The 26150-nt window shown below is 41.2% G+C and overlaps 2 protein-coding genes across 2 annotated transcripts in view; one reads left to right on the forward strand and one right to left on the reverse strand.

Annotated features, from left to right (window-relative positions):
* The window catches only part of stxbp3 (syntaxin binding protein 3), an 18551-nt gene extending 16141 nt beyond the window's left edge, over positions 1-2410 (reverse strand). Inside the window, exons 1-3 of the mRNA XM_042056357.1 lie at positions 2333-2410; positions 1370-1419; positions 975-1056 (exon numbers count right to left, since the gene is read on the reverse strand). Of these exons, the coding sequence (XP_041912291.1) occupies positions 975-1056; positions 1370-1419; positions 2333-2378 (178 nt within the window). The 5' untranslated portion in view covers positions 2379-2410. The remainder of the gene's footprint in view (positions 1-974; positions 1057-1369; positions 1420-2332) is intronic.
* On the forward strand, positions 2332-17580 carry LOC121677564 (fibronectin type III domain-containing protein 7-like). The gene is made up of 15 exons (XM_042056354.1): positions 2332-2452; positions 2762-2971; positions 3180-3192; positions 3367-3630; positions 7377-7640; positions 8448-8705; positions 9556-9807; positions 10370-10624; positions 10772-11029; positions 11144-11395; positions 11588-11842; positions 12045-12305; positions 16560-16589; positions 16934-16988; positions 17438-17580. The coding sequence occupies exons 2-14, from the start codon at positions 2849-2851 to the stop codon at positions 16963-16965; spliced, it is 2517 nt and encodes an 838-aa protein (XP_041912288.1). The 5' UTR covers positions 2332-2452; positions 2762-2848; the 3' UTR covers positions 16966-16988; positions 17438-17580.
* Positions 17581-26150: the final 8570 nt, after the last annotated feature.

Raw genomic sequence — 26150 nt, forward strand, 5'->3', positions numbered from 1 at the left:
ATTTTTTTTGTTAGGTATAATTAAAAGCTTGTGTATCCAATGCGGGCAGAAATGAGAGTCCATGCACAATTATAGTAACAGCAGTGTGTGAAATTGCTGATGACATTTGCTTGTGGGGCAGGTGATGACTGTGCACTGTGTTTGGTAGGAATCATGAGGACATTTTACACAAAGAGACAGCCAGAGCCTTCTAGGCCAGTGAGATAATAATTTACCAAATAACAAACACAGCTATTGGCAATAACCACTATCAGGGCAGTATGGTCAGCAGCCAGGTTTTTGCATAAATAAAGCTAGAATACAGATATCTGCATGCAGATAGCATTAGTCTACATCTTATGACCATTGGTAGATCTACTCCCATGCGTCTCAAACATGCTTTTATTTTTTAAGACCATTTGGATTAGCCACTACTGTCAGTACATTAGTGATGCAACTAGTTTTGCATTGCATAAAATGTCATGCATTCATGAATCGTGTAGAAGTAACATGGCATACATCTCATTTGCAACTTTTCTGTACTCTATTCACAGTATGGAGTCCAAGGTAAATTGAAGCCGTATGCTATGATCCATTCTCTTCCTATTTGCTATTCAAAATATACACCCAATCAGACCATATTGTTACTTTCAACAAACCCCATCAACATATTGATGCGTTCAGACACCATGGAGTGATCTTTCATAAGTTGTGGGCAATTTCTGTTCTGGGGGCTCCACTTTCACATCTATCTATTTCAAACATTCAGGCACCTTTTTTGGGGGAAAACCCAAACACACGGTTCTGCAAATTGACAGTTCTTCTTTTTCCTTCTAAAAGTCTCAATATGTAAACCACAAATCCAAGCTCAATTTCACATCGGTGCTGTAACTTTAGTGATTACTTTGTTGTTTGAGACATACATGTGTCTAATATGTAGCATGTGTGCTCATGTGTTGAGGTAGGCTATATGTTGCTGAAGCGTTGCTGCTTACTGGTAATGCCCTCGCACATCAGATCTGACATCTTGCAGCAGGAGGATAGCAGCTGCGTAGTAAACTGGTCCAGCATCAGAATCTAAGGGAACAAAGGGGTTAATATTTCTGTCACACACAGGTGAATTGTCAGAGGAAGCAGATGTTAAAAATGGGCCTGTACATTACAATGAACATGCACTATCAACAAGGTCAACCTATGGGAAGATTGGTCTACAGATATTACTTTCAATGGACATGGTTAAGATCTGGACATGGACAAGATCTGGTGGGACAATAGATTTCTGTTGTGTGGGAGGGTTAAAACAAACTGAGTTAGTATCCTAAGTGATGATAGACAGGTAGATATTTGACATTAGTGCCAACAACCTATACGATCGGTCATGATCGCTCACCTTCCATATTCCCGGCTTCTTACAGTCCTCAAGGATACTGTTCTTTATTCCTATAAAGTAATGATAATAAATCATGTCGTTTAAAATTTATGAAATTTTGTCGATAAAACAAATGTCGCTTTCTATGGTCAGTAACGCACATAAAAGTCGACAATGAGAATGTAAGAGTTAAGTCAGTAGCATAGCGCTATTACTCGTCAATCGTGCACACTAAAGACAACCTGTCAAAACCCCTCATAACTTCCAACATAAGTCATACAAGTTGATAAGAGAGACCTTTTGTTTAATAATAAATTAATACTTCAGCAAAACAGTTAGCAAATTATGATCTGACTTATGATATGGCTTATTGACATCTGAGTTCGAAATAACGTCAGACCTTCCAAAGGCACACACAGGGGAAATTCATATTTGGTTTAACGTTGATCAATCATTGCGCATGTTCAAATATCATGAATATCAGCCACCAAATACAAAGTATTTTGCTTCGGTAAACTTTTACTTAGTGTTAAAGGCGTAACTAGCTAACGTTTTAGCCAGATAGTAGAGTTAGCTAGCTAGCTAGCAAGTAAACATATCAATAAGGATGACACTGGCAAGCTAACTTTTAGCTGGACAAATTCAACTTGCTAGGTAGCAATAGCATACATCTGCGCGAAGTTTCACTAACGTTACAGTTCATCCAGGCAAATTGAGAGATCCATCGTTACGTTGGACTCAATTTCATGGAGGCCTTACACATACACAGACATACAGAACTTTGTTTCAGAAAAAGGCAAAACAGGATAACTTCACAAACTTCCGTATCGGGAAATGGGAAAATGCTCGTGCAACAGTTCAACAGAACTTCATAATGCTGAGCCAAGACAGCACGGGGCAGAGTGGGAAGCGTTTCAAGCAAGTTGACAAAGCTTCAAAATACTTTTAAACGCGACTGACGAAATGTATAGTGCCAGAACTTACTTTGCCATACAATCCATTTCAGCCCGTGCTCTGGTCCAGTTGCCATCTTGTCTACTACTATGGACTGAACGTCTCCAGTATTACGTCATCATGTGGAAATATCAACACAGAAGCCGAAGGGTGTGTATGCCTATCGTGGCGTAGCGTAGGCCTACACGACTCATTACACTCATATTCTTTGATTAGGTCTATATAACTGTTCTAAATTGCGCAAAATGTCTTTGTTTGTCAATCACCAGTTGCCTATTTGTAAACATAACTAGTGGTTGAACTATGCTTCACAGCTTAAGAAAATTATGTAGGCCTACATTTTAAGTTAAATTACATAGTCTACCCAATATAAGCAAATCCTGTAGAAATACATTTTTTAAAACAAACTTTGACATTTACCATTAGGCCTACTTATTTTCTCATTCTCACCTGCTGTAGGTAAGCCCACCCCTGCTATTTGTAATAGGCTGAAAGAAGTTTGTGGGTGGAGTTGCACAGGCCTAGGTATTTCAGGCATCAAATCATATGAAGTTCAGGAAATCGGGAGTCAAGAGATACCACTCCAAACCTGGAATTAACAGCCAGAAAATGGCTTTGACAAATTTGAAGTGGCTTGTTGTATTTGTCTTATGCAGTTGTGTGTCACAGGTAAGCTATATTAGAAAATTGTATTGTGCTTTTATTTTTTAAGACCATTTGGATTAGCCACTACTGTCAGTACATTAGTGATGCGACTAGTTTTGCATTGCATAAAATTTTATATTTCTTCAATTGCATTAGAGTCATGCATTCATGAATCGTGTAGAAGTAACATGGCATACATCTCATTTGCAACTTTTCTGTACTCTATTCACAGTATGGAGTCCAAGGTAAATTGAAGCCGTATGCTGTGATGGATTCTCTTCCTATTTGCTATTCAAAATATACACCCAATCAGACCATATTGTTACTTTCAACAAACCCCATCAACATATTGATCTGTCGATCTGTCTGTCGATCTGTCTCTCGTTTGCTCACTATGGTACTCTCACTGTCTCTCATAGGTAGTGCACTTTCTATTAGTGTGTACTTCGTAACAACAAAGAGCATTATTGTCCGCTGGAGTCGACACGATGGTGCCAGCTCCTACAAGGTCACGGCTACCCCCAAGAACACAGCTGGACCCTCCACCTTTGTACAGTTCAGTGAGAACACGGTCATGGGCTCTGTCAACGGATTGCTCCCCATCACCCTGTACACAGTGAGGGTGGAGGCGATGGATGCCGACCTGAATGTGTTAAGTCAAGGAGAGGTGGAGTCGATCACAGGTAGGTCATTCCTGATACAATGGACATGTTGAGTCCATCTTAAGTACAATATAGTCAGGGGGCCAATTCTGAAAAGGGCTTCCGTTAAGACTTTTGCGGACATGTTTTGGTACAAGCTGTCCCCCTATTTGTTTAGGTAGAAGACACCCATAGGTAAGATATTAGGGTGGTTGTCAGCCTGAATTTTTTTTTGTGTGACTTGTACAAGCAATTTCAGGCCAATTTTTTGGTTTCCTGCTCAACACGACGTGCCAACAATAAATGTTGAATATCTCCACAACCACAAGGACCATATGCATAAAAAAAGGTATCAAATGAAAGCTAACACTCATGGGCTGTCTGTAGAAGTGTCAGAATGGACATGTTTGGAACTAGAACATGAAAAAAACAATCTCCGCCTAAAGAGAACCAGTTTTCAAAGTGAATATCAGCTTGGAAACATAACATAGTATCCCAAAACCTCTTTCAATGAGTGCCCCTACAGTATATATGGGAATGAGTCAAGCCCAGTTTAAAGCTTGTGGGGAGAGACAATGCAATACTGCACAAGTTGAAGATGAAGGCACAACCTCATGATGCCACAACCAAAGGGTATGAGAGGCTCATCATTCAGTGCAGTGACACAGATGTACTGTTGTTGCATCTTGTGTTTGCAACCTGCTGAGCATTTGGATGAAAGCAGGAACTGCCAAGTAGAGGTCTGCGCGGGACTGATTTTTCAGTCCTGATCCCGCAATATTCTGTCCCGCTCCCGCCCGCTCCCGCATTAATGTGTCATTTTTAGTCCCGCTCCTGCATTAATGTGTCATTTTTAGTCCCGCTCCCGCCCGCATCTGTAACATGATGTCCCGCTCCCGCCCGCTAAAGCCCACATGCAGGAGGGATAGCCTATTCAGTTTTTCTTTCTGTCTTACGAGGAGCACACACACCTGAGAAAAACTCCAGATGTCAGTTTCTTGGTTCTGAATGTAGGCTAACAACTGAAGTAGGCCTAGTCTGGTGCCCTCCTCTTTCGGTTTTTGAGTTTTGACAATGAGCAGCAGGAACAAATGGAACCAAAGTCCTTTTAGGCAAGCAGGGGCGGAGCCAGACATTTGAAACATTGGGGGCTTAGCCCAGTGTCACACACAGGAAGGCTAGGGGGGTCTGGGGGCATGCACCCCAGGCAGAACATTTTGAAAAATAACCCCTTAAATAATGACTTCTAGTGAATTCTGTGTAAACTAATGGACACATTGAGACTTTAAAAATGTGAGACTCAAAGTATATCTGACTGGCACTTTGGGTTTTTCAAGAGGGGTCTATAGGCATAGCCTATCTGATCAGCAGGCACTTAGTTAATTAAGCGTTTTTTTTATGAGTTATGGTTTGTATATTATAGACTAGTATACTATGCTGAGATAACCCTGATGGGATGCTACCTTGTCTCAATGCATTTTTACGTTGAACTCTGGCAAAAGTAGCCTTATGGTCAGGTTTAGCACAGCCCCACACATTGTGAACCCACTTGTTATAATGTTCAATGTACGGGAGAGCTCACTTTAAGTGATATTTTTCTGGTCGTGATAATTTGTGAGCACGTTTTCCTTTAATTGAGCCCTCGAATTAATAAAACGTGAGCACGTTTTCCTTTAATTGAGCCCTCGAATTAATAAAACGTGACCCCGTTGTAGGCCTAAATTGAGCTCTCGAAATTTCGTGCTCACATTTAGTCATTCCCGACATTTTCTCACCGCTCGCTGTGCTGTGGTGGCAACTTCGTGTTACCTTGGCATGGACTAGGCCTACAGCTGTCTGTAACATTACAGGTCATATTGGTAATGTGATGATAACCGTAGGCAGCTAATTAAAGCCTTTGGTCAGGATGGTTTATAGCGGACTTCTACTCTTTGTAGCAGGGTCACCTGTGGTGTCAACCGCCAGCTATGGAGACCCATAATGGGGAAATTCCACTAGGCTACATAGGCTACTCGGGCTCTGTTGTAATGACCGGTTTCCACTACCTCCTAGATTGTTGACTAAAGCCTACGTTAACTGTGAGGTCTAGAAGGCAATCGAAGCACACACAGTCCCAAACAATTACAACACGTAGACCTACTGCTGTTGGTACAAATAGGCTACTGCGTATTAATACCCACCCAATACAATAAGGTTCCATCTAGCCCCCGATGGGCCTCACCATATAACCCACCCGCACACCGATATGATGCACACAACGCAGTAGGCAGGGATGGATTACTGCACGGGCCTACCAGGCCCAGGGGCCCAAGGGGTCATGGGGCCCTGAAGCCCAAGCCTTTGCATGGAATCATTGCCTCAATATCAACAAATGAGGATGTAGGCTATGAATCTGATTGAATTTAGTATTGACCATCCCCAAAATGTCATAAGATGCATGTTTTGTATTGGGAAGGTATTTATTATCAAAACAGTAAACTCAGACCAGGACTCAGACCAGGACTCAGATTGAGCACATGGACATGGTCCCTGGGTGCCTTCTGTTGGCTGCCTACCTGAGTGTCACTGCTTGGATGGGGAAAAACATACCTTTGCCATACGACTATTAGTTATTACATTACATTACATTTGGCTGACGCATTTTTAACCAAAGCGACTAACAACATGGTTAACAGTTTAAGCTTTTTAAAGCAATTCTCTCAACAATTATAGGACAATTTAAAAAAAAACTCTAATACAATAAGAATTGTGCATCAGTGAGTGCTGTTTTTTAAACAATCGAGAGTCAGTTCAGGTGGTAAGTGCTAGGATCAACAAGACTAGTTATTACTACTAACTAGTTACTAACCCCTAACCCTAAAGACGTGAGAGAGCAGTTATGTTAGGATGGAATTAATAACTAGTGATATGTCAATTAAATGTCATTTGTGTTATAACCTGGTACATTAATGAAGTCAAATAGCACCATAGACCACCATCTACAGTTCTACATTTCTGCCTTGACATTAAAGAATTATAACTTGTGCAGCATTGCACTGTCTCTCCCTACAAGCTTTAAACTTGGCTTGACCCATTCCCATAGATAGGGGTACTGATTGATAGAGGTTTTGGGATACTATGTTATGTTTGTTATGTTCTAGTTATGTTGTCTCTTACATGTTCATTCTGACACTTCTGCAGACAGCCTATGAGTGTTAGCTTTCATTTGATACCTTTTTTATGTATACTGTATGGTCCTTGTGGTTGTGGAGATATTCAACATTTAGGCTATTGTTGGCATGTCGTGTTGAGCAGGAAACCAACAAATTGGCCTGAAATTGCTTAAAGTCATATACACACACAAAAATAAACCGGCTTGACAACCACCCTAATGATCATGCTTGCACATAAGTGGGATTATATTGCACATTTGCCCAAAATTACAGTAGGCAACATGGAAGAAAATGAAAGCACTTTGGGGGGGAAAAAATCCGCTTTTACCACTTTTAAGAATATAGTGTTAAAATGGACGAAAAAAACATTTTCTAAGCTGACAACCTGGCTAGAACACATGTTGAGGGGTTAAATGTTAATACTGGATAGGTTGTATGCTTGTACCAAAAAGTGTCCGACAAAGTTTCAATATCAGTTTTGGCCCCCTGACTAATAGGTGAGACAGCTCAAGCCTTCGCTACAGGAAGAATATGAAGTATACATTACTGAATAACCTTACAAATGTCCTTGCACCAAATATGTTTTCACATATTTGTAATCTTGAGACACTTAATCTGTCTGTGCACGCTCCACAGCTCCTGACGTTCCCACTATTGAGGTGGCAACATCCAAGCAGAGTGAGAGCATCACAGTGGAGTTTGAAGCCGTCTCTGGAGCAGCCTCTTACGTTGTGCGAGCTGAGGCTGCTGATGGGACCTTCTTCTCTGAGACACCAGCTTCCAGCTCCCCAGATACCATCCATGGTCTCGAACCCTACACCGAATACAGTGTCAGTGTGCTCACTGTCAACAGCTTGGGTGGACGGAGTCAGCCATCAGTCCCAGTTGTGGTCAAGACAGGTACTGTTCTCCGTCACGCATTTGTACGCTCACAGAAAAAGGAAAGCCAGTGCCTCTCTCTCTATCTCTCTCTATCCCTCTCTCTCTGTGTCTCTCTCTGTAATACACATACACAAACACAGTATCACTCTGCAGTCCTGACTTTAGGCTGGATTATGATATGGGGCTCACCTTTATTGCACAAAAGGTGATAGTGACTCCATAGCATATCCTGCCCTGCCCTCAGGCCAATTTAGAGAGCAGCAGACCGGTATTGAGTTTTCACACATGTGCAACTTCCCTGTTGGCTCTCTCTGCCTATTGTATATTCAGTATCTTGCCAGTAAGGCAGTAACTAACACTCAGCTCTTGGCCTTCAAGCCAAAAAATTCAGGCTTCCCAATAACAAAGGCAAAGATGAGGTGTGGGTGTGGGAGTACAGGTAGGAGAACATACCACAGGTAGATTCAGGGGGCTGAGCAATGATCTTACTCAGGGTCCGGGGATGAATCACTGTATCAGATTTAAGGAAGGTAAATAAATATTTGGATACATTTTCTAAAAACATGCACACAAAGAGCGTTTTGGTAATGCGGCCAGATTAGTTTTAGCAATTCATCTTCATTGGCAAAGATATACAGAAATGGCTTGTCTTTTTCAAGAGAGTTGAATTATACTTCAGTAATACCCATGTAGCCAGCTCACTCATTCACCTTTGCTGCCACACACACACACACCACACACACACACAAACACACACACACACACACACACACACACATACAGTATGACAAATAGCATCTAAGTTGCTTTACCTCTGCCCCACAGTGCTGTCAGCTCCTCAGGTCAACTCCAGTTCTCCCAGTAATGACACCATCCAGCTGGACTGGGAGCCAATGGAGCATGCTGTGCAGTACTCCCTCACGGTCATCCTGCAGGGCTCGGACATTCTGCGGCGCCTTAACACCACCTCCAGCTCCGAGACCCTGGTGGACCTGGAGCCAGGGAGCACCTACTGCACCACGGTTCTGGCCTGGGATGCTGAGGGCCGGCCTGGGGACAGCACCGAAGTCTGCCAGCTCACACGTGAGACTACTGCAATCTCTACCTGTCCACTAATACTAGACGCTTTAATTTAAAGGTTGTATCAGCGATTTCAGGCCCAAAAAAGGCCCAAACATAAATGATCACATTCATCTAATCTTTCCTAACGATCCGCTAGCTGTCTGTCCTATAAGCAGGCCGTCAAAAAAACACGTCTCTGTAGGCACCCTAGGCTCCGAGATCTGTACACAAAACAACTGCCACCAACAAGGGTTGGCAACCCACTCAAAAGCAAAATAAAGTGTTTCAACCAATAACCGACGAGATGCGCGTTTAGAAGAGTTTTTATTGCACGGGAGGGAGGGGGAGGCAGTAGCGAACTATTGTAGGTCTCTGTTTTGTTTGAACATCAACAGAGGTGACGTATCTCCGCTGTCGCTGATACAACCTTTAATAATAACAAGTTACAAGTGAATCTTTTAACACATCCAAAAATATAAAAGACCCAATATAAAAGGTCTTTTGAACAGGAAGTACATTACATTGAAATGTTTACAAGGTAGCTTACATGGTCTTTAGAATAATTTATACACATCAGACTATTTTGACTTGAATGTTATTTTTTATTACCCTTGAAAGGACATTGTCTCTTTTTAATGATGCGTTTCAAATAAATCCAAAGTTGACCATACATAATTATATTATCAGTAATACCAACATAAGCCTGTTGATATTGTCCATTGGGCAATATATCACAATGCTTTTATTACATAGGTTCCAACCTATAGCATTCAAGTTCACTTAATCCATTGTGTGTGTGTGTGTGTGTATGTGTGTGTGTGTGTGCGTGCGTGCGTGCGTGTGTGTGTGTTGGGTTGTGTTGTGTCTTCAGGTCCAGCTCAGCCTCAGGACTTTGTGCTGTCAGTGGTGTGGAATGAGGAGGCGAGACTGCTGGTCTCATGGAACGCATCTCAGGGGGCGAGCGAGCATATGGCAGTAAGCTCCAGCGGCCTGAACTGCACCTCCTCCTCCATCTCGTGCTCCCTCTCGCCCCTCAGCTGCGGGGAGACGCACTACATCACACTCACCGCCAGCAACCAGGCCGGACCCAGCCTGCCCTCCGACCCTATCAAGTTTGTCAGCAGTAAGGAAGTTTTATTCACACACACACACACACACACACACACACACACACACGCACGCACGCACGCACGCACGCACACACACACTCATGCTTTAGGATTTAATTCATGGGATAGGAATAGAGTAATAGACTGATGTTAATAACAAAAACAAGCTATATCATATGGCTGGATATAGTGTATTAAAAGTAAAAGAGAGTGATCCGCACACCTTATAGCTCCCATGGAAGGTTTTTTTATTTTGCGTGCAACGTTTCGAGCCCCTGCCTGGTTGGTTGCCTGAGGAAGAGCCAGGGTCTTGAAACGTTGCACGCAAAATAAAAAAACCTTCCATGGGAGCTATATGGTGTGCGGATCACTCTCTTTTACTTTTGAACTCTTTCCTCTGATCCAGCACCCATCCGAAACGGTGAAAAGGGATGTGCGCGGTCACACGTTTACTTAATTGGATATAGTGTATTAAAAAATGATACAATACCTCATTATATTAATTTTTATAAACATTTACAGTACTGTAAGTATCTTTGGAACAGTGTTGACTCTTCATTGATTAAATCTGTGCAGTCCCTTGCGCACCCAATCCTGTGTGGCTATCGGAGCCAGAGGCAGGGAACTGCTCGGTGGACTGGGATGCGGTTGCCACGGCAGACTCCTATGGTACATTTGTGAAGCGCGATGATGGTGCGGAGCAGAGATGTAATTCTTCGGAGACTTCATGCTATTACAGCTGCCAATGTGGATACAGCTATATCGTCACCGTGTTTGCCCACAACCAAGCTGGGTCCAGCCCTCCTGGGCCTGTGCTCAACTATACCACACGTAAGAGAACACACACACCCACACACACACAGTCACACACACACACACATTCCTTGTACTGTACTTTTGTCTTTGTCTTGTGTATAATAAATTGTCTGAGTATATTCAGTGTGTGTGTGTGTGTGTGTTTGTGTTTTCTTCTTTCAGTCCCTTGCTGTCCAGCGGATGTGTCTATCTCACTGGTCTCCACGGAAACACTGGAAATCATGTGGTCAGCAGTCCGTGGGGCAACATTGTATGAGACCCGGGCTGTAGACCAATCCGAGCTAATTGTGTGTAATGACACGTCTCCTCGGTGTGCACTGTCGGACCTGTCCTGCAACAGTCACTACAACGTGGTGGTCATTCCATGTAGTGAGCTCAGTGGTTGCAACCGCAACTGCCAATCACAGGCGCATGAGACAGGTAGAGCACACAGACAAACACACACAAGCGCGCACACACACACACACAAATATTTATATGAGGAATTTGTTACTTTGCTGTTTACTGCATGCATGTACGTGTTTGTCTTCTCAGCTCCTTGTATGCCTGAAATCCAGAGTGTATCTCAGACAGATGGAAGTGTGACCGTCAGCTGGACATCTGACAACAGTGCAGCCAACTACACAGCCAGTCTTGTATGTGATACGGATACATTTCCCTGTGAGTCAAATGGAACATCCTGTGAGGTCCAAGAGCCAGCCTGTGGCTCCTCCTGTGATGTCACTGTCATGGCTACCACCAGTGCTGGAGCAAGTCTTCCAAGCTATGTCGTTCCACTAGAAACAGGTATAGTGGGGAATGAGAAGTTGCAGTGTTTTTGTGTCTGTGTGAGTGTGTGTGTGTGTGGATTGGATTGGTCCAACTTCCCGACCTCAAATTTTCTGGGCGAGGCTCGACTGGCTAGTATATTACAGTACAGACATACCTTATAGCAGACTTATAACACATTATTATTGCACTTTTGTCTCTCTCACTCAGTGCCCTGTTGTCCAGTGAACCTGACAGTGGATCAAGTGACCCAGGCTATGAGCAACGTGACCTGGTCAGCAGCACGAGGAGCTCACACCTTCCTCACATCCCTGACCTCTCCCCGGGGCCATGCCCGCTGCCACGCCCAGGACACGCACTGCCTGATGGGATGCATCACCTGCGGCACCAGCTACAACGTCTCCATGGAGGTGACGAGCCGCACGGGCCGCAAGGCGGAGTGCAACTACCAGGGATTCTCTTCAAGTGCGTCACACACACACTCACACACTGGCACACACACTATCTCCCTCTTTCTCTCCCCTTGCCTTCTTTACTCCTCTCCCTGTCTATATTTCATTCTTTATTAAAAAAAAACAGCACAATACACACTACACCATTTCATGTGTGTATAGTTACAATTGGCATCTCCTATCACTTCCCTTCACTTCTCGTCTCTTCTCCACAGGCGTGTGTTGCCCATCAGGTGTGCGTTTGTACAGTATGGCTAACAACACGCTGAGGGTGTACTGGCGTTCGTCTGGCTCGCTCAGCAACTACACCGTGGATGTCCATGGCAGCGCTGGCAACTACACCTGCTCTACTCCACCTGGGGGAAGCCACTGTGACATCTCGGACGTCACCTGTGGCGATGTCTACACGGTCGTCGTGGCGCCCTTTAACATGGACGGCAGCCAGGTCTCATTCTGTCCACACAAGCTTTACTCAGGTATAGCATTTATAAAATGGCTTGATGACAGTATTTGTCTTTGCTATTTCCATTTTCTTTTCTTCTTTCCTTTCTATATCAACGGCTTTTATTCTATTGAGGGGAGTGAGTCTGGGACACCAAACACAGTTGAGCTTTCTGGAGGTGTTGGTCTAATTCAATGACTTGACGCTCCCAGAAAAATGCTTTTGAGGGCATCTTCGTTGTTGTTGTTGTTGTTGTTTGAAAGTAGTATTATGATTGTTACGTGCCTTGTTCTGTTATAATACTTAAATAATACCTCGTGTGATCTTGGCCAGCAGATGACGGTACCAGTGATGTAGTACTCGAGTCCGGTCTCGGACTCGAGTCCGGTCTCGAGACCGATTTCTGCTTTCTCGGACTCGACTCGGACTTGTTCCTTCAAAGACTCGGTCTTGACTCGGTCTCGGACCACAGTGGGAGGAGAAGGACTCGTAATTTCAGACCGAGTCCTCGAGACCAACGCATTTTTTATGTTCATATCAAAAAAATTTTTATGTTCATATCAAAAAATCAAAATGAAATTTCACGGCGGCCGTCTTTGCCCCTTGTTGGCCTTGGTGCCCCCTTCTTTCAATATTCTGCTTTGCGTCCGTTTAATTTTATTTAGCCTATAGCCTGTCAAAATAATCTTAGCATCACAGCGCAAACTAATTCAGTTTTACACAGTGGAGAAAATGACAGACAGACAGAAAGTGCGTCCAAATTCACCCATTCTTCTCAGTTGAAATACTCGCAATCGCTAAGCCTACTCATCACACAGGCACATGTATCACATCACATGAAAGAACTTTTTCTTAGCTTTTAAACAATGTTAGCCGCTAATTGCTGTGGTGAACGGTTCGCGACAAACCATATATCAGAATAAACAGCAGACCTTACCGAACACAAAGGTGTAAAGCAGTCCCCTGTACAGTAAGCCGTTCCAGAGTATTCCGGTTAAATTAAAAATGTAATCTGCAGCAAGGTCTACATTCATGTCTCCAACTTTGGTCTTTAGGTTTCAAAATGTGTTTAAATCGTTCTTCATGATTTCATAACAGGCCAAATACAAAATAAATGTTACAAATATTGCCTAGATATAGGTAAATATTAAAATCAGAGGATATACAGCTGAGTAAGAGTTTGTGAAAGGAGTCTTAATGATCAAAAAATGCTAAGCATGCATCAAGGTTGCATCAGTTTCTTAAAGCTGAGCTGTGCTTAAATTGTTCAATACATGATTCCATAACAGGCCAAATATAAAATAAATATAAATATTAAATATAGCCTAGACATCTAAATATTAGATGATCAGATGATTTTCTATGTAATATGTCATGTTTCATGTTTTTGTAATGTTTCATACAGTGATTCAGGTCTACTGCTGTGAATAGGCTAAATACAACTTTGATTATTTTTATAGCCTACTACTGTATAGTTAACTTTGGCCTTGGTGCCCTGACATGTGGCCTTTGTGCCCCCCACCAAATATGCCCAACTGAAGGCCAAGTGGCCTTGCCCCTAAAATGGTGAAATTCCAAGCCTGGGCCTAACTGTTGATTATTAATTGGGATGATATTAAATCATATGAAAACTGACATGTTTTTATGGTCTTGGTCTCGACTCGGTCTCGACTCCTAAAGGACTCGGTCTCGACTCGGACTTGCTTCCTCAAAGACTCGGTCTTGACTCGGACTCGACTGTATTTGAAAACCAACGGACTCGGTCTCGACTCGGTCTCGACCCTTCAAAGACTCGGTCTTGACTCGGACTCGGCATAGGCGGTCTCGTCCCCATCACTAGACGGTACCTCCACATATAGTGAGTACTAAGCTACGACCCGACGTAATTCTATGGTCGGATTCAGAGAAGATAGTTTACTTCATTGAACTCACTGTTCCTTGGGAAGACAGAGTGGAAGTGGCCAATGAGCTGAAGAGAGCTAAATACACTAAAATAGCAGAGGAGGCAGCTAAGCGAGGTTGGAGTGCACGATTAAGGCCTATGGAAATCGGTGCACGTGGGTTTGTGGCCCGATCTGCTATTGGCTTGCTGTCTGAATTGGGCATTTGTGGTCGAAGTCTAAGGCAGGTGGTTAGTAACTATCTTTAGCAGCAGAACGGGCAAGCGAATGGTTGTGGGTAAGGAGAAGTTACCCTTCCTGGGGCGCAAGCTAAGGTAAGCTAACTGGCTCATTTGTTTTGTGTTTGTGATGGACTGTGCCTAGGTTGATGGTACTTGGTTAAGGTTTTTTATGGTTTATGGTTCAGTCCGCATCAACAGGACGGACCAACCTAGCCAACTTAGACCATGCCTAGGTTGGTTAAGGGTATTTGGATGTTTGTTGTGGTAATATGGTGGCAGCATGGGGCGTAAGCTAACTGGCTAATTTGTTTTGTGTTTGTGATGGGGCCTAAGCTAACTGGCTAAGCTAACTGGCTAATTTGTTTTGTGTTTGTGATGGGCTGTGCCTAGGTTGATGGTTGGTTGGCCAGGGTTTTTATGGCTATGGTTCAGTCCACATCAACGGGACGGACCAACCTAGCCAACCTTGACCATGCCTGGGCTGGTTAAGAGTATTTTGGGTATTGGATATTTCAATGTGGCAATATGGTGGCAGCATGGAGGGGAGTGTCTCCAGGACGCTGGTGTCACTGTTAAGCCTTCATGAGGTGTCGTGGGCCTAACTTAACGAAACATCGGTGAATGAGGGTGCCCACTTGATAACCCCAATGACATGCCGCATACTATATACTGCTGTTGGATGGGCCATTTGTACTGTGTTTGTGACCATTTGTTGGCGGATTTGTGGGTAGTGTGCTTTTTAAAGTTAAACTTGAGCAGGGGCTTCTGAATGTGTTTTTACCTTGGATTTTGGCACAAGGGATTTTAACATCTAATCCTGTGTATTAATGTAATAATACTTGGTTAGTGTTATTGTTATAGTTCTTGGCAGACGCTTTTGTCCAAAGCAAAGTACAACATAATAAACATACTTATAATAGTAATAGACTAAATCATTTTCACAGAATAATAACAATAGCAAATTGTCATTATAACAATAACCATAAACATATATAAACTTTGATTGTAAGGAGAATTAAGTCGTAAGATACAAGGTAAACAGATGAGTCTTTTTGGAAAGCCCAAGAATATCACTAGACAAAGGGCATTAAGTAAATCATTCCACCACAAAGGAATCCCAGAAAAAAAAACATTCTTGACTATGAACTCTTAGTGTTGATGAAAGACAGACTAAGCAGACACTCATCAGAGGACCGCAGTGGGCAGGCGAGAGGGGGCATAAAGTTTGATCATACCATCAAGATAACAATGTGATAACAATGCAAGATAACAATGCATTGCTAAAGAACCATGGCCTGTAGAAGAAGTTGTGTGGCATGTTGTGTAAAGAAAAGGTCTGATCTATCGAATGTATAAACCAACTAGAAATGTAGTTGATCATCAATTATGACATCCAAGTGATGTGCTGTTTTAGCTGAGTTCAATGAAGAAGAGCCAAGCTGGTTGCTTTTGGGAAATGGCTGGATTAGTTTGGAATACCAGAAGTTCAGTTTAGGAGAAATTGATGTGAAGGTGTTGATCTTTCATCCAGACTTGAATATCACTGAGGCATGCAGTAATTTGAGCAGAAATAGTTGTCATCTGGTGGGAAAGACAGCTAAAGTTGAGTAACACCCACATTATAGTGCTAGGCGAATCCATGGGAATGAATGATCCCACCTGAGGAAGTGGTGCAAATGGACAACAGAAGGGGCTCAAGTATTGATCCCTGAGGTACAACTGTAGTGAACTTGTGAGCGTCTGATATCTGTCCTTGCCAACAGATACTGAATGAATGAATAAGGTAGGATGCAGACCAATTTCATGGTTTTCCAGAAATTCCTTGCTCAGATAATGTAGAAATGAGAATGTCTTAGTTCCCTGTATCAAAGGCTGCAGATAAGTCAAGTAAAATGAAATCTGATGACTGAGGAGATACTTTAGCTACTACCAGTGCTTCAGACAGATAAAAGAGCAGTTTCTGTAGAATGACCCATCTTGAAACCACACTGCTTAGGGTCTAGTAGGTTGTTCTTAGAAAGGAGTGCAAAGAACCTTTGACAATAAGGGGCTTGTTTTTTGGGTACTTGCATAATCATTTGTTTTGACATTCATTAGGCATTCATTAAAAGCTCCAACCAATTGCTAGAATGCTCAAACTGAAGTAATTTCTCTCTTCTCTGACAGTATCCTGCACAGGAGATTACGTGGGAACAAGTGAGTCTTTTCCACCTTCCACCTTTTCCACCAAACAAACAAATAGCAAACAATGTATTATTTTGTTGGTATAAATATACTGTACCGTCATTATATGTATGTACTCTATATATATAAACACTTACATACAGTATGCATGTATGTATGCAGTGTATGTAAATAATCACATGAGAACCTTTAAAACCCATTGAAAACACTCACTGCTTTTGGTTCAATGATAATGTGTGATCAATGTTTATGTCATGGTCTTCTGAAAGATCACATCACACTCTGAATGTAAGATGGCCATTTGCTGTGGTTTGTTCTTCCTGATATTCATTCCTATTTTCTTTCTTTCTATTCAGTAATCTATCGGGGCAGGAGGAGTGTGGATTAGAACATTCTGATATGTCATTTCTGGTAAGGAGAAACTATAAAGCTTGAAACAAAAACACGCGCACACACACAGACACACACACACAAAAAAACGCACGCACACACATACACACACACACACACACACACACACACACAGATACACAGCCATACACACGCACACACTCAGTACACTTAGCTGGAGTGTGTGACTGTGTCATGCAGCCAGAGGCTGCATAAAAGATGACAGAATGACAGAACTTGCCTTTGTCGGGCTGTGGATCAAGTCTCAGGAGGGGCACCTATGAAATTGTCCTTATGATAATAAAGTCTTTATTATCAGGGCGGCAAATGGAATCATGTTTCTGTAAAAAATAACTAACAACATGAAAGGGGGCAGACACCTAATCTGTTGAAAGTCATTTGTCACACACATATTCTCATCTGCTTCATCTAAGACGCACGCACACTTTGTGACTTTTTCTCCCACACAGCTGCTAAATCTACCAAGCATCCAAAGCATCCATCACCCCCAGGAGCCAGACCAGAAAACCCCTCTACCCTTACTGCGTCCCTCCCAGCACTGGACTGGAAGTGGAATATTTCACACACGTGTCTGCTGTCAACGGAATCATTGGTAATGCTTTACATTGAGGTTCCCACAAATAGCATTACAAGATGCATCAAGTAATATGAGGAAAATAGTTCATTTTGAACGAATGATAAGTGTAGTTAAAAGATGACATTCATTGTGTAAAGCATTTTGTTACATTTTATGCCATATTAAAATGGACAACTAAAGCACAGATACATAGGTAATATTATGTGCTATAGACTTGATGATGATGTTAACTAAGGCATTGTGGATTGTTAATGGAACCTAAATGTAAAACATTACTGAAGACATTAGAGAATGAATAGGATTTTTTATCCTTTCTGATCCTATTGTTAATAGAAAAAATAGACATGTTTAGGAAATCACAATAATTAAATAAACACTCAAATTTATTTTTCACTTTTTTAAAGTCCTTCATCCTGTGGCATTGCACTGCTAATAAGACACAATGCCTAATGAACTAAATGCACCTTAGAGTCTAAACTCTTGTAATTTTGATGAATTTAAGATAAGTTCCATTTTGGTTACTATTGTAATGATGGACTATATTTCCTCAAAATATGAATGTCCAATTTTCATATCAGCCTACAAAGTTAAATTTGTAACTTTAAAAGACATTTCCAATCTGTCTTGTTTTTAATTCAGAAAAAAAGAAGTGAAGGACAATAGTGAAGAAAGTGAAAAAAAAAATGTAAATATATTTTAGATTGGCAAGATTAAGACCATACATATTTTGTTTCAGACAGTCCTGATATGTTTTGTTGCACCTCTGTTCAAATAGAAAATGAGTAATGTTTTTCACAATTTGATATATTTTGTTTTTTATACATTTTATAAAATGCCCTGTCCCTCTGCCCAAAGTTCTGTGCCTTCTCTGGTACTATTCTGAGCTGTACACCATCCAGAGTAATGCTTCCTGTAAGTCCTACATGGCACAGTCTCCCCACCAGAGGATGTGTAATAAATTCAGTACACAAGCACTGGCAAATTGATCTGTTTCATTTTTATTCTGTTAAAGTATTCTGCTGCATGGAATGTACTGCCATTGTCAAAGAAAGAAAGACGAGTCTGTGTGTGTGTGTGTGTAGATAGATAGATAGATAGATACTTTATTGATCCCCAGGGGAAATTCAAGGTCTCAGCAGCATACAGACAACACAAACACATTCTTTAACAGCAGAAAGAGTAATTGTGTGTGTGTGTGTGTGTGTGTGTGTGTGTAGCTGTGTTGCTGTGTGAGGCAGCAGGCTTTTCACTACTAAAGAGCTATAGTTTTGTGTAAAACTACTCCTTTTCTGAAACTTCATATGATTGGCTAAATTGCATTGTGCCTAACAACACCCCTTAGCTGTTCTAGGTCACTGGAACCTACAACCTGCTTATTGCATAAATAAACACCAACAACAATAAAGGTGGTTCTGATAAAAGATAAACAGTATATTAAATAAAATCTAGCGCTAACAAGGTAAAATTTAATATTTTTTCTATTTTTTCTAAAGAAAATGAGAATGTTTCCTGTCAAGTTCTCGCAAAAATTAAGCTTTTAAATGGGAGTTGTGTTTATTGTAGTGTGCTACTTACAACACAAGTTATTCCTGTGCCTCAAACAAAGGAATGTTAGTGATTAAACTGGCATCCCTCCTACAGGGAGGCTGTATGTGAAACAACAGACACATAAGTACCCCTCACCTCACCTTGATCAATGCCTAAGAACTAATGGCTGCTTGTGACACACACACACACACACACACACAAAACGTGAAGAGGTGCGAGAGAATAGCAGAGAGGATGTGTCAATTTTAGAAGCAGTTATGTAACATCCACAAAAGAGAGAGAGGCCCAATTATTTTTAGGGCATACAGACTGGTATTCTTTGGTGAAAAGTTTACTGACCTATGCCCCAGTTAACATGACACCATTTAGAGGAAAACAGCTGAAACTGTTTCCCATAAACTGAGTCAGTGTTTTTTTCTAATGGAGGATCAGAAGTAGGCTACACAATATTGAGTTCTACTTAACATTCGGTTGCACAGTATGAAGGAAACTGATACTTATGTGGGTAAAAAGTACCATGTACTCCTGACAACATACACAAACATAGCCAACAGGAACTTGAATAGATAGTTCCTCAGGACTTGAAAGAGATGCAATGAATGAAAATCAGTTGTGGGTGGTTTCAGTGTACACCACAAGTAGGCAGTAAAATACAGGGGCGGAGTGGCAATCGGGACGATCGGGAGTTTTCCCGGTGGGCCGGCCGATGAATCTGCGTGGGGCGGGCCGGCCCATAGAGCTATTATAGCGGCCGTGAGTCGTCCGCGGCCATCGACCTTGCAATTGCACTAAGAATTTTCCGCGAAAATCTCCGAGATTCACACTTTAATATAAAGGAAGTCTAACCAATATTTATACCACTTGCTCACTGTCTATATGTCATTCATGGTTACCCTGCACACTCATCTCTCCCATGCTGATTTTTGTGTAGGCTAGCCTTAGTTTTTTATCTTAATTCATTTTTGTCTTATTCAGGTTACTGAACTTTCATCACAAATAAAAAATGACAATGTCATTTGTTTGTTTGTACTTAAATTAACGTTTAACTCTTCACCCCCTCCATGTTTGGTACTGTCTGTCCACTAGCCACTTGTACCACTGTCTTTATGCCTCACGTTTGCGTGCTACAGTATATTAGCACATTAGCACATATGCATAACCCCCCCCCCCCCCCCTCCATGCCACAGCCGAACTGTGGCCACACTTATACATTTTCTTAAATAGTTAAATATATAGATATATAGACTTTACTTTACTTTATTTCTGCATGGTTGCACTGTTGACTTACTCATTTGCACTATCACCATGACCACTATCACCATTGCACTACCACCATGACACTCATTCACACAGAGCACCTTAGAGCACCTTACCATACCTTACTATGCACAGAGAATCACAGGCTCAGTCCCTGCCTCAGTCATTGCAAGGGCCTCTGATTTATTAATCACCACTATGTGGATACTGTTTTTAGAATTGATTTAGATTAAGTGTTAGTATAATTTGTATTTTTGTAATTTGTATTTTAGTATATTTTTATATATTGTATTAAGTGTTAGTATAATTTGTATTTTAGTATATTTAGCATATTCTTTACTTTCTACTGTCCTTACTGCTTAGTTGTGTTTTTATATTATATACTTTAATTACTCTTTCTGCTGTTAAAGAATGTGTTTGTGTTGTATGTATGCTGCTGAGACCTTGAATTTCCCCTGGGGATCAATAAAGTATCTATCTATCTATCTATCTAACGTAAGCCTAAGCTAGAATGGAGCAAAGCCTCCTGGGAATGGGGAATGTGTTTCTGGTTTATCCAATGAACCGATTGCAGGTCAAGTCTATTTACAGAAATGTAGGGGGATAAATGAGCGGCCCCTCGTCTAATGGCATGACCCTACAAACGATCAAGTTCGAGGAAAGCTACAAGAGTTTTGACAGTCGACGGATTTGCGTCGTTGCTTGCTGTTTTACATATTAGTGGTTTGCACGGCGTGTCATCAGATCTGGACGTCGCCATATTGGAGATACTCGCCTCATTAGAAAGCATTAGGCACTGAAGTAAATCCCAAACATCGTCAAGGAAAATGGTTAATTATTGCCGTGTTTTAGGTTGTACCAATAGGTCCGACTGAGAAAAACATCTGGTGTAGGTATCGACTTCCAAAAGTTATTAAAAAACCAGGGAGAAAGGAAAATAATGTCAGAAGTTATCAGAGGAAGGGGGGCGCTTGTGGTTGAACTTGGTACTTCGTCTCCCTCACCCAACTCATATGGATCTGCGTTGCCAATAAACTGTAATTTCTCAAAACATCGCACATTTTCTTGTGATCCAAGTCCTGCCCTATATGCCTTTGCATCTTAGACGCATTTTGATGAGCTTTTCTGTTGTTTAGAAACGGCTACAATCACGCAAGATATCCAAAGTGCATAATACTCCATTGTACTTCATTCACTGAGTATCGCCAATATGGCCGCGCGTTCTGGGTTACCATGGTTACCGGCCAGAACGTGACGTCCGTGCAAACCCCTAATGGATGGAAGGCAGAGAGAAAGGTTAGCGGAGCTAAAGCATTGACGTTATTGAAACTAGCACAAGCTAGTCTTATGTTGACATGGAGCCTAGGCCTAGCCTAATGAGCTAATGACCTAATTAGTGGGCCACTCAGGCTGATAAATGGTTTGTGGAACTCTTTGGAACTGTCTATATGTAAGCCTATATACAGTAGGCTTACTTTAATCATTCTCGTACAAAGCTAAACCTATACCAAACCTATACCCAAAGATCCTTGATTACTCCGCTTTAACCCTCTCTGCTATACCTTTAATTACCTGTGTTATTAGGTTGACATTGTCTGTAGGCTAGGCCTTTTTTAAATTTATACAGGCAACTATTGGAGTGCTATGATACCCAGATATGTCCTTGCATGATGCTTGAAATTTCTATCCACCCACAAAGCTGTTTTTATACTGCACTGTTGCATATCTAGTTCCTTACACATTTATTGAAAGTGCCTGGTTTGTGGTTGATTGGCTTGTTGTATTGCATTAGCACTATATATTTTGTTTGTGCTATTGATGTGTGTGCATGTTTGGGGGGGGGGGGGGTATGGGAGGGGGGCCGGTGCTGTCAGAATTTTCCCGGTGGATTTTAGTGCCCCACTCCGCCCCTGGTAAAATACATTGCAAAAACCAAAAACAAATGGCACAAAAAGGGCTCAAGCTCTTAGCAGGCTCAATATTTTGTCACAGTTTATAGTCCTATAGTGTAGCAATAGCCACTAAATTAATGGGCTGCACAAACCACATATTTACAGATATTAGATTAATGAAATGAGAGATGAGATGTTGCAGGGTGTCAAATCACTACTTTTTTTACTGTTTTAGTCTGGACCTCATAGTGTACATGGGCAATTCAATGTGACAAGTTATATTATATGGAGTGTCATCTACCTTTTAGTCATATAGTTTTTGATAATTGTATTCTACCAGGGTTATTGATGCATTGCTTGTGTAATACATTTCTCACTAAGAAGCATATGCTATATAGGCGGGTCAATATATGAAAAAAAAAAACACCTAACCTTCAAAGACTTATAATTTTCAAGATGGCGTCCAAGATGGCCACCAGAAGCTAATTTTGGCTATAGGCCTATCTGACCATAGACAGTAAAAGAAATGGACGAACAGACTCCGTCGTTTTCAATGGGAGGGCACTGAGTCAAATAGAACGATTTTTCAGTTGGTCCCCCCAGTACTGCGCAGACTCACACTTAACTTCGTGACGTTAGCCATCGAACTGAATCTTGTAACTCATATGATAGATACACAGAAATTCTTCTCACACTTCCTTCGCCTTCAAAGTCATCAAAGTTAAACATTTATTTATGTATTATTATTAATATCATTCTCACCAAGTCGTGTTAATGTTGAAGCTACCATACATGATCATCTTCAAAAACAGTCATGCTAAAACAAAACAAAAAAGTTATAGCCTTGAAGCTAATCTTCTTTCCACTTTTCCGACCTACGGTCAATCCATCGAAAACCTCTGAAATGATTAGTGCCGTTTTTAAAAAAAAAATAGGTTTACTTTTTTGTATTATTATTAGGTTGCCTCTGTGTAATGCTTTACCTTAACATACGGTCGTGTATGCTAGGTTTTGCTCATAGATATATCTATGGGTTTTGCTTATGAGTTACCGTCATAGACAGTAAGGTGGACTGAGCTTCTTATCCAAACAATACGGTTATCTCCCTACGACGCGAAAGAGAGATTACGTCAAAGCTAGCTTCCCTCCAACCGAACAAGCTAACTATTCTTCTTACGGGTAACCAACGTTACAGGCGAGGTAATGGAGTCTGTTTTGCCTTTGTAGTGTTTATGTAGATTACACAGAAGCTACAATATTGGCACAGGATATATGTTATATGAAGTTATGGTATTTCAAAAAAATCCTAGAATGAATGGACTTCTATGGGAGTTAGCAGAGAGGTGGTCCCTCCAGCCTACGTCGATTCTTCTACTTCCGGGAATTCGCCTGCCCCCTTGTATCTGACGCATTATTCAGCCTAGGAAAGTGTTTTTCCTGTTTAATCAGATTTAGAGGTCACTGATTCATATACTGTATGTCAGACTAAAGTATCAGTTCATCATTTTCAAAGACTTGTCATTTTCAAGATGGCACCAAAGATGGCCACCAGAAGCTAATTTTGGCTATATCTGAAGCAGATATATCTGTGTTTAATCAGATTTAGAGGTCACTGAATCATATATGTCACACAATCCTTCATTAAATCATGCCACCCTAAAAAGATGGTTGTGGCATAACAAGAGGTCATGAATTAATTATAATCTATTGAATTGTAATTAGTCCCTCCTTTTCCACAACTTTCCAACCATGCTGCCAATTCAGTCTACTTAAAGCATAGAGAACGATAGACATCATTTCATTCTCCTTTTTTTTCACGACTTTCTGTCAGTTCAGTCACATACATATGACAGACTATTAGGGCCACACATGAAGAAAACAAATATTTTTGCCATGATGAGAAGCCAAACCCAACATGTCGTTTAAAGTCGACATGTCAACATTAAACACAACATTTTGAGAATAAAGTTGAAATATCATGTCAACTTTAATCTCTAGGATCTTTGGTGTCAGCAAAATACAGCATTCCAGAAGAGGAGATTTTGTCCTTCAGTCATGTGCCAATGCCTTCACTACTCCCAATCAAACAACAGAGGTGATTGGTGAATTAAGATGCCAACATTTTGGTGGGAAGTTCACAGACATGTAGGCCTACATTTTGGTGGGAAGTCCACAGACTCTCTTACAACATTACGGCGCAACACCCTGAGTAGGAAGGTTGTCCTTGCGTCATTATGTGTGACTCCAGAACGTCTCCCTCCAACTGAATCTGCTAGTAAGCTTCACAGCTTTTGAAAGTTATCCGCTGTAACTGTGTGCATTTCTGCAAGACACTCTTCTGTTAATGTAGATACGGATTACGCATCACTGCTGCCTGTGGAACATGTCAAAATGAACAATGTGACAATCTGCACAACTTCCTTTCAGAGGACTGGAGGATGATGGATGATGATGAATAATGATAAAGTAATTATTTCTGATATACTAATAAATATAGTTTAATATTAAGTTTAATTAGCTCCCCCCTTATGATAGATGCCAACATGTATTTGATGCACACAAATATATGCATGCCTATCCATGGGTTATGGTTCTAAAGTCATAGAACAGCCAGAACTATATATATTCTAAAAGCGTATACCCTGTACATGAAATATAACATCAATCAACTTATGTTCCCATCTTCTACCACAATTCGCATAATACATACTCTATTTTGTATAGGCAGATCTGGTGTGCAGCTGATACATTTTGGTATGTACAGTCCAGGGGAAACAAAATAAACATCCTAAACAATATATTTTCTGAAAGCATATAACCTGTAGATGACACATAACACCAGTTAAGACATGTCCCATCTTCCTCCATGAATGCACAATACATTGCCCTCAATTCTGTATAGGCGAATCTAGTGTAAAGTGGATACATTTGGGCATGTCCAGTCTAGGGGAAAACAAATTAAACATCCTAAACAATGATTTTCTGAAAGCATATAACCTGCAGATGAGATATTACACCTGATAAGACATGTCCCATCTTCCTCCATGCCATGAACAATACATTGCCCTCTATTCTGTATTGGCGAATCTAGTGTAAAGTGGATACATGTTGGCCTATATTGTCTAGGGAAATCAGATTAAACACCCTAAACTATATATTTTCTGAAAGCATATAACCTGTACATGAGATAAAACACCAGTTAAGACATGTCCCATTTTCCTCCATGCCATGAACAATACATTGCCCTCTATTCTGTATAGGCAAATCTAGTGTAGAGTGCATACATGTTGGCCTATATTGTCTAGGGAAATCAGATTAAACACCCTAAACTATATATTTTTTTGAAAGCATATAACCTGTAGATGAGATAAAACACCAGTTAAGACATGTCCCATCTTCCTCCATGCCATGAACAATACATTGCCCTCGATTCTGTATAGGCAAATCTACTGTAAAGCGGATACATGCTGGCCTATATTGTCCAGGGAAAACAGATTAAACATCCTAAACTATATATTTTCTGAAAGCATTTAACCTGCAGATGAGATATAACACCAGTTAAGACATGCCCCATCTTCCTCCATGCCATGAACAATACATTGCCCTCTATTCTGTATTGGCGAATCTAGTGTAAAGCAGATACATTTCGGCATGTACAGTCCAGGGAAAACAAATCAAACACCCTTAACGACATATTTTCTGAAAGCATATAACCTGCAGATGAGATATAACACCAGTTAAGACATGTCCCATCTTCCTCCATGCCATGAACAATGCATTGCCCTCTATTCTGTATAGGTGAATCTAGTGTAAAGGGGATACATTTTAGCCTATATTGTCCAGGCAAAACAGATTAAACACCCAAAACTATATATTTTCTAAAAGCAT

This window comes from Alosa sapidissima, chromosome 12 (genome assembly GCF_018492685.1).
Source record: "Alosa sapidissima isolate fAloSap1 chromosome 12, fAloSap1.pri, whole genome shotgun sequence".
NCBI classification, from domain to species: Eukaryota; Metazoa; Chordata; class Actinopteri; order Clupeiformes; family Clupeidae; genus Alosa; species Alosa sapidissima.

Bases quoted from the DNA above. Each gene is read 5' to 3' on its own strand.
- LOC121677564 (XM_042056354.1), top strand. From the start codon at position 2,849: ATGAAGTTCAGGAAATCGGGAGTCAAGAGATACCACTCCAAACCTGGA. The intron at 8,706-9,555 runs GTGAGACTACTG...TTGTGTCTTCAG, and splicing joins CGAAGTCTGCCAGCTCACAC to GTCCAGCTCAGCCTCAGGAC. The intron at 11,396-11,587 runs GTATAGTGGGGA...TCTCTCACTCAG, and splicing joins TGTCGTTCCACTAGAAACAG to TGCCCTGTTGTCCAGTGAAC.